Source organism: Sparus aurata, chromosome 2 (assembly GCF_900880675.1).
Source record: "Sparus aurata chromosome 2, fSpaAur1.1, whole genome shotgun sequence".
In the NCBI taxonomy this organism is placed as follows: Eukaryota; Metazoa; Chordata; class Actinopteri; order Spariformes; family Sparidae; genus Sparus; species Sparus aurata.
Genome location: NC_044188.1, coordinates 30,656,211 through 30,674,846, shown reverse-complemented (window position 1 = coordinate 30,674,846; position 18,636 = coordinate 30,656,211). Strand labels below are relative to the sequence as shown.

Sequence of the window (18,636 nt, the reverse complement as noted above, 5' to 3'; positions counted from 1 at the left end):
CATGTTATCAACCAGCTGAGACGCTGCGTGACAGCGGCCTGTTAAGGTGCTTGTGTGGTGAACGGTGCTCTTTCATGGTTGCCCCTGAGCCTCAGCAGCTCTGGCTGTATTGGCAGAAGTGTGTGTTTGTTCTCAGAGACTGAGCCAGCATTGTAATGTGTGGCGGACGGACAAGAATACAAACTTCCTTACTCACAATAATAGCACTGATAATCTTTTTCCTGTGTTACTGTACATTGTTCCACAGAACGGCCAGACAAAAGCAACCCCCCACCACACACACACACACACACACACACACACACACACAAACCACTCTTCAGTTCAGACTCTGACTTCAGATCAGGCCAAGTCCCCATACAGATATGTGTGGATTTACGCTGCTGTTGACTTATATCCTGTGCCAACACTTTGCTTTCATCCAGAATCTTCTTCTCCTTCGCCTCCTTGACAGATTCTATTGGCTGGGATGTTGGCAGTCACACTAACACCATAACTTACAAATTAAATCATGCATGCATTCCTGCATGAATGATAGAGTAAGTGTGCAGGGATGTACATGTCACACTTCACACGACGTGACATCTGCATATAAACCATACTGTAAATATCTATACACACATACACATATATATAAGTATATGTGTGTGTGTGTATGTACACACACATATACACGTACACACATATAGCACATATACACATATATATATACACATATATGTACAAATGTGACAGTTTACAACGAAAAATAATATGCTGTCACACTTACAGTATGGAGATCTAAAGTGTAAATCAACCTTGTTAAAATGAATATGAATTCATTTTAGAAATTTGTATTTCAAATGTTTATTGTAAAAAGGCAGCTCCTTTTATAGTTTTATTATGTTATTTTTGTATAGCGTCAACAGTTATTCTGAAGCTAATACATTTAGCCAGTTAGCTGCATTTGTAACATGTTCAAAGCATTATCAGTGTACACTGAATATATGAAAACAATGAAAAACATTTTTTCACTGTTCTAATATTTTTTTTTATGTTGGACAGATTTAGAAGAAACACTGTTGCAGCAATGGCTCATGTTGGTGGCTCATCACATTGACTATCTTCATTAATGTGATTATATATGTGTTATTATCTTTTTATTTAATATTGAGCACTTGTGGGCTCTCTACAGAGGCAGCAAGACATTAATAACATAGAGTTTTAACTTTGCCCTTTCTTTACAAAGATAAGAATCACTTCGGTATTGTGTTTATTGCACGGTTTAACAATCAGCTGTGTTTTCACGATCACAGTGAAGCTCTGGCTCTGCGGTGAAAATGAGCGATGCTTGTGGGCCAGCGCTGCCTCCAGGAAATGTTTGTAGAGCTAAAACTCTAATGTGCTCAGTAATAAGAGGAGGATCAGACTGTTTGGTATTCATGCTGAAATTGAACTCTGGCGTCTTCGGGGAAACAATAGGCATCTTTTCTCGACTCGTTTCTGAGTTGTTTGTCCTCCCAACTCATTAATCCTAATTGGTCTTTACTGGAGGGAGACTAGAGACACTCCAGCCACCCAAAACCACAGAGAGTGTTCAGACAAGTGATTCACTCACTGATTCCAGTCCAATTACCCGCACATATTCATCCCCAGATTAACTATTTGAGGAGAAAAATCTCATTGATATTTACTGCTCAAAGCTTGGCACCGACATACCAGCCATTTTTCTCACTGGCGACAACACTCACATTTCTGAGGTCTTCTGCTTTAAAATATCTGCCAATGTGTACCCCGGCTCATGTCCAAATATATAATCCGCACTTCATGATTACAATAAGACCAGTCACATTCAAAACCAAGCTCAGGTCAGCGTGTGGAAAGGCTTTGATTAAATCTCAATCATCTTTTTCACTTTTTTCAGAAACAGAAGAAGACTTCTTATGTTGTCATGGTTGATAATGCAGCAAACCAGATGATTTTCCATCAGACATGGAAGAACATTTAATTTGGAGTTGTGTTTCTGTCCATCTGATCTTCAATATTCACTTTCTTTTTAGCTCCAGTTTGGTCTCTACCAGCTCAGGCTCATTGATAAAATTGAAAAGTTGTTCAAAAACCTTCTTTTTAGTAAACTCTGTGTACACAAACAATGTTCCAAAAGTTGCATTTTGGCGAGAGTTTCACTTTAACAGCTACATTTAGAGGTGAGGTTACGGAGGGACCTTATTAAAACCTTATCAAAAGGGTTCCTGGCAGATCTTTTTTTTTTTTTTTTCAAATTGATTATGATGCTACAGAAAGCAGAAAAGAAAAAAAAAAAAAAAAAAAGAAAACTTCTCCTACAGCTGCTTCTTCATAAAGATTAAAGCCATCACTGCAGTTTAGTAAAGCTTTCAACAAACCTTCAAATGTTCCACATTTACATACAATATTATTCAACAAGGTGATGGAATTATACTCTTTGAGTTATAACCTGTTAAACTAAGGAACTGAACTAGCTGGGGACTTGTTCTAAAATGCAACAAACAACCAAAAAAACATGAAATGTCTCCATACAGCTTGTCTGCTGTGATCCAAGTCGCCAGAAGTCCCCAGATCACAAACTGATCTGAAAAGACGTCATTAACACCCTTTTAAAGCTGAAATCTTCACTGTAGCTGCTAAGCTAAAAGTGTTAGCTTGCACCCCGAGGTGGTTGCATGAGCTCGACCGCACGTCAAGGGTGTAAATAATGTCTATTCAGATCAGTTTGGGATCTCTGCGACTATCATTCAGTGTTCATATTGAAAAAATTAGAGATGCAGCTTGAAGTTGATCATCACAATGAATCCAGTCATGAGATAACAGATTCAGATGGCTGAAAAGGCCCAGTGGTTCACACCTCAAACAACAGGAGACAGAGTCACACCGTCACAGTTTAAGCACTCTAGAGATCACAAACAGAACTTGAAGGAAGATGGAGACAATCAAGACTGGTGCTTCATCATCTTATTAATAAGGAACCTTAACTGTCTCTGACGAGGCTGCACACGCTTCAACACCAGCTCACACTTCTGAGGTGATCACACACTGTAGTGTACTGAGGCAGTTCTTCTGCTATATATAAGAAGCAAATAAAGACAGTAAATATGTTATCTGCCGGACACAATTCTTCCCTGTGATATAAATGACTTTTCCACAATATCGCTGTACGAGAGCGAGCCATTGCACAATGCTGCTATTAACTGGAGCGCTAAACACAATGGTTCTTATCCCATGCAACACACGGAAGCTCACGTGCAACTCTAACATGCTGAATGTGCTAACTGAAAGACATTAAGGTCACAGCAGAATAGAACACACCATCATGCAACACAGCTCGTTTTTCAATGATAAGCTGCATTCTCACCAGTCCAGGGACTTCAAATAAGTGTGACATACCAGCCTCTGAAACATGGACATAAAGGCATTTCTTCATTTGGTGTGTTGTTCCTCTCTGAAAGTCTGTGACTAACAGGGAAATATAGAAATCTGTGGTGCATCAGCTATGAATGCTCAAATAAAACATTCGATTTTCATAATTCAACAATAAACCAAAAATTCTGATGTATAAAAACCAACATGCATAGCATACTATCTTAATGAGAGCCGCAGGGATTCTTTTACATTAAAAAGCACATAAATACAATTAACATTACTAAGATATTGTCATCTTACAGATGTATTGTGTCAGCCTGATTCAGTTCATAAATAATGTACAACCTATAATATCTGTCTATTTCTAGACATTATCTATCTATAAGTTATTTTCCTCATACAAATCCAAGCTTTTAATTAAAAAACAATAAATAGCTCACAGTTAAAGCTCCATTTTCTAATATAATCAAATTTGACCCTTTTTAAAAATAACATTAATTGTGAATCGTAAAAACTGAGATAAAAATGAACTTTGTTTTTCTATTTAAGATCAAAATATTCAAAAGGTTCTCTTTTCAGCAGGAGATGAAGATATACCATCTTATCAGGGCACAGACTGATTTTAGACTTTCAGAAAAATTATAATTATAACCTTATTTTTGTCTTTTCAATGTTTTTTTTCAATTTAGCTAAAGGTAATTTGTTGATGTTTTTTCAGACTAAATATTATAATAAAATATAACATAAAATGCTGTTCCAAGCGCAGTGGTACGCGACATTAACTACCATAAAAAGATTTCACATTGAATAAACGTCTACCATGATGAAGTGTAACCAGTGTCTCTCTTCAGGCCTTAGAAACTATGCATTCATATTTGTTCTACACTGAGGTAAGAAAGAACTCTGCATGAAATGGTCCAAAAATCACACATTGGGATTTTTAATTCAGATCCTACGATTGCAATATGATTCACCATTAGTTGGAATGATCACCTTTATTGACAAACTGCAGCTGCCTGTGATTTGGGTCTTTGCATTTAGCTATATTATGATTTCAGTAACAGTTTGGTTAACAGTGCAGCCCCTACAAGAGAGTATGTATAGTTGAAATAATTATATAGGTAGGATGTCTGACATGTGAATATTGCTCTGAAGCTTTCAGTCGGTGATACTCGATAGTCAGTGTTAATAATAATAATAATAATTATAATAATAGCTGTCATTTATTAAAATGTATTCCAATGCTTTTGTTTTACTGAGAATGAAACTTATAGCGGTAGAGTCACTTTCTTAAGCCCACAGAATTGATTCCTGAAAGAAAGGTAGAATTTAAAATGATCAATATGAACATTGGAGGATAACTGACCAGAGGGGATCCTTCCTTCTCACAGTGCCTAATGGTCCTGCTCATCACTATACTGTGTATAAAAGCCTCTGGCCTGGTCCTGATGCACGAGCACCGCTCCATGAGCAGCACAGCGAGGGGCTTAACATGCAGCTATAGATTACACACCATGTATGATCAGTCACGTAGGAGCTGTGTTTTATCTCTACATCAGCTTGGTCACCCTGAGTCTCAGGAAAGAGCAGAGTCTTGTTTTCCACACTTTGATGCTTGCTCTGCTGCGTTTATATCAAGTAATATCTGCAGAGCACCACAGAGTTTAGAGGGTGCAGGAAGAACACATTGAGATTCACTAAGATGTGAAAATCCGTTGCATAAATATTAAGGAACACTCAGCCTTTGCCGTCTGCTTCTACGGAAACTCTCCCCAACACCGGCAATATCCACATCCAATAAGGCCTCTAATTAAATGTCTCATCAAATCTATTTTCCTCCTCAATCATTTCAATCCCAGCATCCAGCAGGATTACTGGAGCACAGTGGGAGGGAGAGCTGAGCAGGAAGCCGGTCCAAGATGGAGGAGCTTCCTGTCGTGTCTCAGTGCAGTGAATGTGAGACAGCAAGAGCTGGAGGACGCTGGCTGCTGGAGCCGCTCCAGTCGCTGTATTGGCAAAGGTACTGCAGGCACAGATGGCTCAGTCATCATCGAACACACACGCACAAACACAAACACAAACACAAACACACACATACGTAAAAGCCCCTGACACATGAACACACTCACATGCAAACAGCAGCAAACAAGTGCCGAGCACATTAGTGTAAAGCCAACGAAAGATATGAATGAACACGCGCGCGCGCGCACACACACACACACACACACACACACACACACACACACACACTTACAGTCCACATCAAATTGGGCATGAGATTAAATGCCACATCCAATCTACTTAAGTTCCTGATCCTTTCAACCCCGTAGTGCCCTTCTTTACACAACCAAAATAAAAACAGCAACTGTGTTCACAGATTAGTTTGTGTGTGTGTATATTTGTGTGTGTGTATTTGTGTATTTGTATTTCAGAGTGAGAGAGGAACCATGGGACAAGGACACATTCCTCTTTTCCAGTGTGTCACTGTCCACACTAAGCAGTGTTGTGAAAGAAAAGTCCAAACGGTCAGATTTTGCCTCACAGGGCAGAAGCAGCTCTGTGCCCACCAGGCAGCTGCATGCTTTCTGAATCTGAGCTCACACAGTAAGCTGAGAAAGACAAAATACATTTTTAAAATGTGCTGGAGAGCACGGAGAGTTGGTTCATGAGCAGGGGCAACAATGCAGGGTCTGAATAACGATTGTCTTAAGGCTCACATTGATGTTTTAGAGAGCTGGACTGCGGCTGCAGAGAGATGCAGTTTTCTGTTCTCTGGCTAAAATGAGTGAATGTCAGGTGGAGAAACCTGTGACACATTGTCATGTCATGTCATGCCCTTATGACACTTGGACACAAGTGGCTTCCCGTTGAGCGTAAACAGACATATTACAAGTGATACACTGTATGGTCCTACTCAAGCCTGTAGTCAGGACTATCCAAACACCTGAAGTCACTTCAGCCAGGGGAATAGGAATCCTTGGAAGCAGTATCGGAGCCTTTTCAGATGAACTGTAGCAACAAGCGATAAATAGCTCCTAAACTTCTACATTTGGAGGTCAAATGCTGCAGCCACACTGACTCCACTCACTCTGAGCTCCCTATCTCACATCTTTTCCCACCGTCCTAAAGTTCAAGCTCAGATTTTTGGACATTAAGCCTGACAGGATCTGCAGTCATTAATGTACCAAAAGGCAGTGACTGCTGTCTATTTTTACAGAGAGCAAATGTTTGGTAGTGGTTATTTATTTACCTGAAGTGGGTGAATGTCAAATGTTCATGGGTAACTTGAGTGCGTGCTGGCAGGATACCCTCATCAGTCACACTAAGAAAAGCTCCAGGAAGTCGCTTTTCACCGTCAATCGACTCTGCATTTGTTTGTGACCGTTGGCTCAGAGCTCTCTAAATGTCACCTGTTTTAACAACACCTTCAAGTGTGACACTTTATCATCGTATCATTATCACCTGCTTTCTTTCCTCCTCTGCGACAGTGAACTGAATATCTTTAGATTGTGGCCAATCGAGACATTTGAGGATGAAGCACTGATCGACCTTTTTCACAATCTTCTGACATTTTAGACCAAATGATCAATCAGTGAATCAAGAACATACTCCACAGGTTTGTCAAGACTGAAAGTAGTTGTTAGTTGCAGCCGCATCTGCGATCATTATTACTGCGATAACAAATAAATAACTATGAGCTTTAAAAGAACAGCACATGAAGTCGGACATGAGCTGCTAAAAGAACAGCTGATCCTGCTGGCGTCATTAAAAGTGTGACTGGTTTAACCTTTATGTGCTCTGAACTGTATTTAAGTTAAATAAGACAATGAATGCCTAAAGAGAAGGCACCGGAGCCTATATCAGACAAATTGTCAATGACTCATTTACACGAATGAGGTTTTCGTTCATGCTTGGTGTGAGACATTGTGAGATTCTGTTATTACTGAGCACAGTAGATGGTATTGCCTCAGGACCTTTGAAATGTGCAGGCTGTACATAAGAAGAGGTGGTGGTATTCGTCACTGATCAGCTGGAGGGAAACCAGAGGTTGCATGAATAATAATCAGTCCCTGGGTCAAGTGCTCGGTGTCAGGGTGTATTCTGTGATTTGGGGAAATCCCAGCAGGTTTGACTTTCACATTATGTTGAAATTCCAAGCTCATGCCCACAGTGAAACACTCAACAGCCTCCGTCATATTAAAAAGAGATACAAAACTCACTCACTTCATTCAATTCACTGATTTTGATGATCTTTTACTTGTTCAAGCAACTTGGTCCAATGAATGCCAACTTCCTCTCACTTATCTTGTTGCAACACTGCCAATGTGACAAGGCAGAGATGAGCTGGAGACCACACAGGTCTGCTGTCTGACCAGATAAGCTGTGACGCACAAGCAGGTAGGTAAAAGAACAAGATCCACAGATGACTGTGTGAGAAAGATGTGAGCAGACTGCAGCCTGTCTGACTTCAGAGATAACTTTGATTCTCACAGTTAGAACAAGAAACAAGAGGCAGATTGTCTTTGTTAAGCTAACAGCTGGACATAATCAACTTCACTCACTCAGTAGCTAACATTAGTGGCCCTTTATTTGTAATGCACAACATGCTGCTCACCTGGAGATCTTACAGCTCAGCCTTTTTCATAACTGTAACAAATACCCATTTATCTCTCTGCGTATTGGTTTTACTATGATTTCTTGGATCTAGACCATCAGCTGCAGCAGCTGGCTATGGTACAATTGCTACCTTAAAGGAGAACCTGGGTCATTTACTTTTGTATCATTATCAAAGTGATCCACATGAAAAAAGATTATTTCCATTCTACAATTTGTGTCATTAAAGCAGCATTATGAAATGACTGTAGCTGAAAAAAAAAACCGCCTCAGAATCACTTTGATGGCACTGTGACTGAGTGAGAATGATGTCTCTGTCTCAGCAGCGCCGTCCTCCAACACATCACAGCACTACCTCACACACAGCACACGCTTTTGGTGAAACTAGATCATATTTTATGAGGAAAATGCTTTTCGGATTTTCCCTTCGGCTGCTGTGCCTCGGCTCCTGGTGATTTTTATTTGAAACCAACCTGGGATTTGGACCGTGTATGTTTACTTCGAGAAATATTTTTTGTTTGTGGTTGCCATGTAATGTTACATGACATATGACAAATTGTTACACCAGCCCGGGGTTTGTATTTAGGACAGCTGTACTGGAAATGCCAAATTGCACAAAATATTAATTTCTACATAATGTTGCTTAAAAAAACACCTGATTCCCTATGTACCACGACATGCTAATCTTGCTGTCGGCTGAACTTTGTTTCATTTGCCATTGGCATCTTTACCTCCCAGCACAATACAACCAGCCAGTAGCGGTACCAGCATCGACCAGGGAGAGTCTCTGCAGTACTGGAAGGAAAATGTACATCATGCACCTCTCACTCTCTTTTCAACTCTCTGCCTGACTGTAAGTAGCTGTTCCAGGTTGACTTCTACAAGCCAAGTCCTGAGGGACTTTACTGGGATATGGTTCATGCATATGAATTGTGTCGCTGACATTCAGTGGATACATTTTCAATAGATGACTTCTTGCAGTCGTGCAGAGTAAACGTTCAAAGCTTCAGCAATGATCGGCTCATTAACTGCCAACATTTTCTTACTTTTATTTCTTCATCGATATAATTTAAACCCATCAACCGGCTGCCAGTGATGTTAAGACGTCGCTTTGTGGTAACTTTTAATGCTAGCTGTGACTTTTAATCATGCTCGGTGAGTACTGAGCTACAGCAAGGGAAGAGAAGAGAAGTATCAGTGTGAGGCTGATGGAGGAGTGGTGTTGGGGGGGTGGGGGGCTGCAGAGGGAGGCAGAGGACAGCTGTCAGTCTGAGCAGCCTCCAGGCCTCCAGCAAACCTGCTGCTGGCTCAGCAACTGTAGGCAGACAGCTGTCCTGGGAGCTGCTCACAGAGGGTCCACACATACATGCTGCCATTGATCACTAGCATAACCGACGCTAGTGCAATAAATATGTACTGTGGTCAATAACCTAATCCTGCATTAGTAACATATTCCATTTCAGAACATAGAGCTTAAAATACCTCATAATTATATGTGTCATGTGTATTTGTCATACATGAGTTTTTTTTTTATATCCAAACAAAATGTATATGCATCTTCAGTTATGTATGAAAAAAAAAAAAAAAACACGGAGTGGAAGCATAAAATGCAAACAGACGAAGCAAATGTATCGTTACGTACGTGAAGCATGTGACTTCACCACTAACCCACATCCACTGAAGGGTTTCGCTTCAATAAGGACATGCAACAGCAGCTTAACGGCACCGAGCCGGAGAATCAGCACCGCCAAATGTTTATCATCATGCATCAATCTCTTCATGTTTACATAAGAAACACGTAGGGTGTCTAAAGTGTAAAATGTCTAAAAACAGCTCCATCTTTGCTCTACATGATCAGTGGCGACGGCATCTTTCAACCATCCAACACCACCCCAGGCAGGAGAGGAAGAGTCGGGGTAAGAGCCATACTGATCCAGTTTGTATTAAGGGCTGCTCCTGGCCCAAGACCGATCGGAGGGAGGTGAAACGGAAGAGGTGGGACTCAGAAAATCATACATCTTGTGCCCCCATCTTAACAAAAACAAAATGTCTCTGCTACAACACCTAAATAACACATCTTAAAAAACATCTTCATGCAACATTTGAGTGTCTGAGTATTGATCTAAGTGTTGTTTCAAGAGATTTTCTACCTTTACGTCACATTATAGAAACCGTCATGATCACAATTAATTAGAAAGAATGGAATACAAAAATCACCCATACTTTTATACTGAATATGAGGCATTCAAGTGGCGCGATTAAAGACACAATAAGTGGCACAATTTACTGTAAATTATCAGCCTCAAGCCTTGAAGAAGTCCATAAGGCTCAGACCTGGATGCTAACCAACAAGTACACTTGTCCCTTTTCTGCAGCTCCTGTAGTATCTCTTCATCTGTGCCTGAGGCCTCACACGCTGACACTGACACACAGCCTCTGTTTCCAGGAGTCAAATAATGAATGACTGTGAAATCAGCTACGAAAGAAAAAGATGACTAGTGTGGGTCAATGTGCAGCTTGAAGACTGAAATACTGCATAGAATAATTTTCCTATAATTTAAGACAGTAAAATATATTTTTATTTTAACTATAATTAGCACAGGCTCTTCTGAACGAAAGCATTTGTTTGTGGATGATGCCTAATGCAAACTGCCTGCTGTGGGCAGTTTCACTACCTTGAATTTCATACAGCCACACTGAGATATTTGAGTGGAGACAATGGCCCCATAATCTGATAGTGCTGTCTGTTTGCCTGCTTCCGGACAGAGCTTCAAATGAACCACGATATGATCACTGAGCTGCAGTGGAAGTGCACCAGTGAATGACGGACGCTGTATCAGTGATGCACCTCTCCTGTTTCAGGAAGGAGACTAATGACATTTATGTGACCTTGTTAGAGACTCCACTATTGAAGCAGACATAGAATGATGACACGTGAAATGTAATAATAGGTATATCAGCTTTGACTTAACAATCATCTTCAAATAGTCCCAAAGAGCTGGGACCAATTTGTGAAGGAAGAGTGGAAGAAGAATGGGCTCGTATTCATCTGCATTTCAAAGATACTGGGCTAAAAACAAGGCAACGACTCAATAATTCATGAGCGTTACCAACTCCACAGCACTTCCCATTGCTGGGACATACTGTACGCAGCTCTTACAGATATAGCAGACTTGAGCCCACATACTGTATGTAGACACTTTCCTTTCTTCCTTCAGCAAATATGCAACCATTAAGCTGAGCTACACAGAAAATACATTTCCTATGTAGACAGCTGTTGGAGAGAAAGCCCTAAATCAGCAGAGAGAAAGAGTGTGAGTATGGTTCTGTAAATGCAAATATGCAGGGTGTAGCATTGTTTGTTTGACTGTCCATCTGGGCTCCAGAAGATACATAACCTGTGCATTACACTTTTCAGCGTGACAGTTTCCAACTTTATGATGAAAAAAACAAAAAAAAAAACAACCCAACATTATCGACACAGGAAGTGAGTGGGCGTCCATTTTGAAGAAGTCATGCCTTACTTCATAAAGTGAAAAAAGCCTCTGTCGACCTTAGAGAAGACCTCCTTCATATACAGAATGACACAGGCTTCAAGACTGACTCTCTATTGCTAAGACTTTGTTTAGTCAGTAAATACTGAACTGGTACATCAAGGTCCAAAACACTGCAAAGTGAATTCAGTCCAATTTTAGCTGCTTTAAAAGTGCTATCAGGCACACTTTGTCAAGTGTTATGAAACATCTTTTGGATATTGTCTGCTCTAGTGGTGGTTTAAGAAAAGATGACACAATTTCAAAAGCAGAGAGCTAGCTTTAATTATTAAGCTAAAACTTTAGATGTCAAGATACTGATCCCATCATGCTAATAGAACAGCTGTGGGTACAATGGGAGCAGACAGGAGACTCAGTGGTGAGCTAATGTAAAGCTTTTACTTACTCGAGCTATCAGAACCCACAGGCCAAGAATAAAAAAGTGGAACTGAAGAGCTATCTGATAATTTAACCTTTGAAAATTTCAAAAAAATGATAATTTTGGGATTAGTCAAAAAAAGAATTTGTTGTCAAGTTAAACATTTACATTTAGCTCATGAAAGTGCCGTGCAGAACTTCTGTCTCCCTCCTCTAAGGTTGGGTAACTCATTACGTTACAAGAATACTGCCATTAAAAAGTAACTTGTTATGTTATCTACTGAGAAAAGTAAGGGGTTGGAGCACTATAGCGTTGCCAAAAATGAGAGTAAAACCTCTTTCTGACTCGTTGCACATGTGGGTTATATTGTAGCTAACTGTACATGAACCTTTGAATGCATTGACTGTAAATTGTGTCATTTTGTTGCCTTCTTTACGGCCCACAATCAGTAACTCTGCAGCCTAATGATAGGAATGACAGTCGCCATTTAACATTTACAGCTCTTTATTTTTTAACAATCTGACAGTGAACTGGGCAGAGGCAGACAGTATTATGCACAGCTGTGTCAATGGAGACAATACAACGCGGTATTATACGATATTTTAACATGAAACTAATGAATCTGTAAACTATAAGTGCTTACATAGGAAATACGATGAAAGCGCATGGGCTTTTTTTTTTCAAAACACATTCCTACATAGGAATGTGATCACAGTGCATATACACCTTTTAAACAACACTTGTAGGGCATAATTAAAGAATAATAATCTGAGATTTCAAGGTTGAACGCAGCCACCTGCTGAGCAGCAGCAGAGAATCCGAAACAGTGAAAATGCTTCAGGGATTTTATTTTATTTTGTGGCAACAAAAGCGAATTGGTAATCTTTTTCCAGTAACAGATAACTTTTGAAAAACTGACTAAATAACGGATTACTTGAATTACCTGAATACTCGTTGCAATAAAAAAGTAATCTGAGTACTCTAATGGATTAACAAATGACCCCGACACTGGTGGTGAGGGGAATCACTCAAAGCTGACGATGTGATTATGACGCCATGGGCTTCGCCATACCCCTATATGCTTCATCGCTGTGGTTGCTCCCCCCTCAGCGTGGGCACGTGTCACAGTTGCCACAGACAGATTTAAAAACTCTGGCAACTATGAAGTACAGAGTGATTGACCTGGCAGTGCCAACTTAATCAGCATTGTATGAACTTTCTTAGAAGGGCTTGAATGGAATGGATAAACGTTTATGTCAGAGTCCCACACTTCAGGTTTAAGTTTTCCACTTGAAAGCGATACTATTCTACCATGGAGCCCCAAAGTCAAAATTCACCATTCAGTCAGTAGCACTGTCAGGTAGTAATAAAAACTGGAGAGCAAAACAAACTGTAACAATAATAAAAAGAAGGGAATATTTTTATTTTCTACTTACTGTTAGGTCCAATCAGTTGATAAATTAAATGAAATGTCATTTCCTCAAATGTTTTTTGTTGACTGGTGCAATTTATTTTTTAAAACCTTTATTATGGCTGAGGGAGCAAACAGCTGACAGAGCTTAAAGCTTACGACTAACGAGCTAACCAGCCGACAGCTAACGGAGCTTAACACACAGCAGGACTGAGAGCTTCCATTCAGAGGAGGATAAGCAATATATAGTGAACGGTTTAATACGACAACACAACAAGAGATCAAAGTAAATTGAATGCTAATATCTTTAACTGACAACTACATATGATAAAGACACAACAATTTGATTTTAGGATAATTTACATTAGCTTTTGGGTGGCTAAAACTGTATGTATTGGTATAGGGTTGATAAACTCTAAACAGAAGCTAACGCCTCTATCTCTGTAATATTATCACGTCTCTTGTCTCAGTCAAAGACTACAATTGAAATATGTTTTGGAGTTGACACGTGCAGACAGTTTGTACTTTGGTAGAAAATAAGATGATGATCATAATGAGAAGGTGATTATTATATTATATATCATATTACATTTATATTAGCAAGGCATTTATAAGTGAGACTGTCATCCATACAACGAGAGGGATGTTGGCAATAACTTCTTTGACCTGGCATCCAGTACTGACTGTTCTGTCTCCAGCTCCCAGTGATACTCTCGCTACTCCGTGCCAACAAACAGAGATGTTTAAGCAGCCCGACCAGTGCTCTCGTAAAGACAAGCATGACTCTGCTTGTTTCGTGTCTAATTGATCTCTACATTAAGAGTTAGCTGACATGCACAAGACTGTTATTTACAAAGTCAGGGAGATGCACCTTGTGACTTTCTGAAAGCTTTCTCTCCCTGGGGAAATGAATAATGTGCACAATCGATTTTGTTTTCAGACTGATTTAACCTTTCGATAGACTGCAGACCTACAGCCATTTCCTGGTTCCAAGATGATGGAGGTGTCAGTTGTTAAAAAGAGGGGAGGATGGATCTTTTTATTATATGTACTATGTACAATTAGACTGTGGTCCTTTGACAAAAGGATTGATTTGATGCAATTTTTTTTTTGTTGTAGATCTGACGTTGAATTTAGACACATTTTTACTCAAATTAAAAGTTGACATTCAAGATAGATACATTTGTTATATAGTCTGCTCTGTAATTTTACACTTGCCAGCAAAGTTTATATATATATATATATATATATATCCATTCCAGGCCTGATATATATACCAGGAAATGACAACAACTAATGTCAAACGCCAAAGTAGAGATATCCCAAATAACCATATCTATATGTATATATACTGTATATTTAGTGATCCATATGAAGTCTCATGACATGATAGTGATATAATATTGATATATTGCACAGCCCTACCTAGAATGATAACTTGTGTTTGATAAATAAACTTGATGACTCATTCGCAAAATGATGCATGACGATGATGCTCGCTCTTCCACTGGCGGTAAATGTTAGTTGCAGTTTGTTGAATGAAGATGGTAGATGATGGCAGACTTTCATGCTCGATGCCACACACAATACACAATAACTATCCATCTTAACACCCAGCCCTGTTGAATCAATACTTTTCAACAAAGTGAGCTCAATATCTCTAAGTAACAACTACAATTCATAATTCTGCTACAGCTGTGTGATAAATGATATCCTGTACTGATATGACTAAACTCGATTATATAAAGCCAGAGGGCATCTCCTCTCTCGAGTGAACACTGGGAGCAATGTGGGGATGCCCCCAAACCAAAACAATGGCTTGACTACAAGAGCAGATAAATCTAATCTTTCTACACAGAGATAATCCTTTTACAGCAGAACCAGGACACCTGAAGTTGGTCAGGAAATTTAGTGGGTCAACCTCCTCAGACAGAAAAAAAAGAGGGAGAGAGACAGGCAGACAGACAGACAGACAGACAGAGAAAGGGAGTTAATAAGTGGCTGTCTCGAGGCCAAGCAGTCATGGGCTGATATAAAAGAGGTTGTGGCTTCCCTGAGGGAGTGTGTTCTAGGCCAGCGCTGGCCTGCCTGGGGGCCTGTCATCATCTGCTGTGTCCATTCAGCAAACCACAGCACACTTCCTCCGACATACACACAAACACTGTTGATGTGTGACATCTGTCTGGGTGAAAGGGGTGGAGAGGCTCCCAAGGTTAAGTGTATGAACCGAAAAAAAGGGAAGTGCTGTGAGACTTTCCCCAGACTTCAAATGATACGGACAAAAATAGATTTAGCTACTTTAGCTAATAAATATGACACAATACTGATACCACTAAAGATGCTTTATGAACGCTTTTTGCAGCTGCAGTTCTGGCTGGCCGGTGTCAGAGAGGTCAGTCTCTGGAAAACATTCTGGTACACAGGAAGTGATGTTTTTTTGTTTTGTTTTTTTACAATTAAAGGTTCTTCAGAATTAGAAAAAAGAGGCTCTGGTAGTCAATGGCATCGTGCCATAATGCTATTATCATGCCATCGATGATGTCACAGTGATGGGAATTGCTTTGGCAAACAAATGACCTCTGAGAGTTACAGTGCACAACACACGGACGGAATGCATACGGAGCCGGACTGATACTGCTGCTGATAATAGCTTATCATAGACATGTAAATATTGGTGTACAGTATATGTTCAGTGTTACGTAACAAGAAACTGCACAAGATATGTTTGTGACAATAAGGAAACAGTGTCAGTATTACATAGTTTGGGCTTACAAGTTTATTCTCATATTGTAAAGCTGTTCGGTCCAGCACATATTTGGATCACATTTCTAAGAACCAAAAGTAATGGATCAGTCAGGCAGAAAAAGGCTCTGATAAACCCACTGCAGTCTGCACTGCCTGCCCAGCACCAAACGGCAGACACAGTTATCTGCTCGCTGCGAACACAATGGAGCATTTAGCAGCTACAGAGTCACATATTTCCCTCAGGGGCTGGTGGAGATGAAAAACACAACTCCAAATAAATGTTATTGTTGCTCTGTGTGTGTGCTGGATGTGCGTAAGGACAACTGTCTGCTCATCCATTTGAGACACCACATCAGCTTTAGAAGACGATAATATGTCGGTGTTGTGTTTGGGCTTGTTCTGCTGACCCCAGACAACTTTAAAGGTCCCATATTGTAGAAAACTAGATTCCCGTGTCTTTAAGTAGTGAAAGTACTGACAGAAGTGCTGCAGCCATGACAAATAACATGTTTTTACAACATTAACTTACGTAAACATATTTCTAGTAGACCCCCTGAATAAAAGTACAAACAAGACAATGAGCATCATACGGGACCTTTAAAACAGCCACCGAGCAGACGAGGTAGTTGACATGAGGCTAGCTGACAACACGAAATCACATGTTCTCGGTCTGTAACAGACACTATCAGCACCAGTGTCCCAGCTGTTACATGACCGCCATCAGGGCCCGCCCCGGAATCATGTCCTACACTTCACTGGGTGTCCAGGCTGCAGTGATGGTGGCTGTGTCAGCGCGGCTGCTGCTCTTTGGCAGATGTGATTTAGCAATTTCTCCTTCATTTGTGTAATTTAGAATCAACTATCGCGCACACACACACACACACACACACACACACACACACTTTTCAAATAAAAAAATTATTTAAAAATTGCACCAAAATGATAAATGCTACCAGTTGATTCCCAGCCTCTGGCAGCCGGCTATGTGTGGAGTGCTGCTGGTTTACAGTGTTTACAGTGAGAGCCTGTGGCCGACAGGACGGATGTGAACTCACTGATCTGACCAAGTCAAAGACAGTCCCTCCATTGAGCAGCAGCGGAGGACACAGGGTGAACCGTATGAAACAAACACACAGTCATGACTCCTGACTCCACTTCTCTCAATAGATCTCGTGTGACAGCTCCTCAGCTGTATGGCTCAAACATCACCTCAGTATGGTGGACTATTGACTGAAACAGCCAGCAAATAACATGGCAGCATGTTATAATGAAGCTATAACATATCAATATTCATTGACAGTCACTATTCAAACTAAGACAAGGACTGGAGGATAAAATATATACATAAAATCAATGTTTTTGTCAAATTTGATGCTGGTGTTACACTTTGACGCTCAGCTCAGCACTTCGCTTATGATGTGTTCACTTTAACCAGACTTCCATCTGCTGTGTTCATGTGTGTCAGCTGCCATCGTTCATCTGACTGACTTGTGTTAATGTCTTCAGGTGTGTGGTTGTATACAGGCAGGACCAGCTAGCTGCGCACGGCGGTGAACGATGCGAGGAGACAGCGGGAGTGCAGTGATGCTGCGGTCGACCCCTCCGCGAACCTGCCGGTGAGTCCCGAGCAAACGCCACCGGTCCTCAGTGCTCACACAGCGGCTGTGTCATCGCCAGGTCCCCGGACGACCTCTGACATGCACGTAACGCTCCAGCCCCCACACACATACACACACGGCGTTCAGGTCAGGCTACTTACGCCCTTGGTCTGGGGAAGCCCATGGATAACAGCACGTCCAGATTGGAGCCACATTTCACTGAACCCGGACGGTTCTGTCGGAGCCTCCGAGGGAGGATTTTACTGTAGAGGTCCTCTTTGGCAGCCATGCTCCACTGGGTCACCCTGTCCGCTTCAAGCCCGATACAGTCCACCAGCAGACCTCCGGCTAGTCCATGAGCCACGGCTGACTGTGCATGAATGGAGAGGTAACAGCAACTACACCGAGCGGAGCTGAGAGCAGCGCGGAGCGGCCAGGCAGAGCAGAGCAGAGCCCCGCTACTCCGCCCACCGGAGGAAGGAGCAAATTAGATCAGCTCACTGGATACTACACACTATACAGTACACTGTAGCACACAATACTACATGCTACACTATACAGTACACTGTAGTACACACTACACTATACAGTACACTGTAGTACACACTACACTATACAGTACACTGTAGTACACAATACTACATGCTACACTATACAGTACACTGTAGTACACACTACACTATACAGTACACTGTAGTACACACTACACTATACAGTACACTGTAGTACACAATACTACATGCTACACTATACAGTACACTGTAGTACACACTACACTATACAGTACACTGTAGTACACAATACTACATGCTACACTCACAGTACACTGTAGTACACAGTACTACACACTACACTCACAGTACACTGTAGTACACAGTACTACACACTACACTCACAGTACACTGTAGTACACAGTACTACACACTACACTATACAGTACACTGTAGTACACAGTACTACACACTACACTCACAGTAC

General features: G+C 40.8%; 1 protein-coding gene across 2 annotated transcripts in view; it reads right to left on the bottom strand.

Annotated features, from left to right (window-relative positions):
- Positions 1 to 18,117, bottom strand: part of ubash3bb (ubiquitin associated and SH3 domain containing Bb) — a 46,245-nt gene extending 28,128 nt beyond the window's left edge. For both annotated transcript variants that reach the window (XM_030437826.1, XM_030437834.1), the window contains exon 1: positions 17,820 to 18,117. In XM_030437826.1, the coding sequence (XP_030293686.1) occupies positions 17,820 to 17,947 (128 nt within the window). In that variant the 5' untranslated portion in view covers positions 17,948 to 18,117. The remainder of the gene's footprint in view (positions 1 to 17,819) is intronic.
- Positions 18,118 to 18,636: the final 519 nt, after the last annotated feature.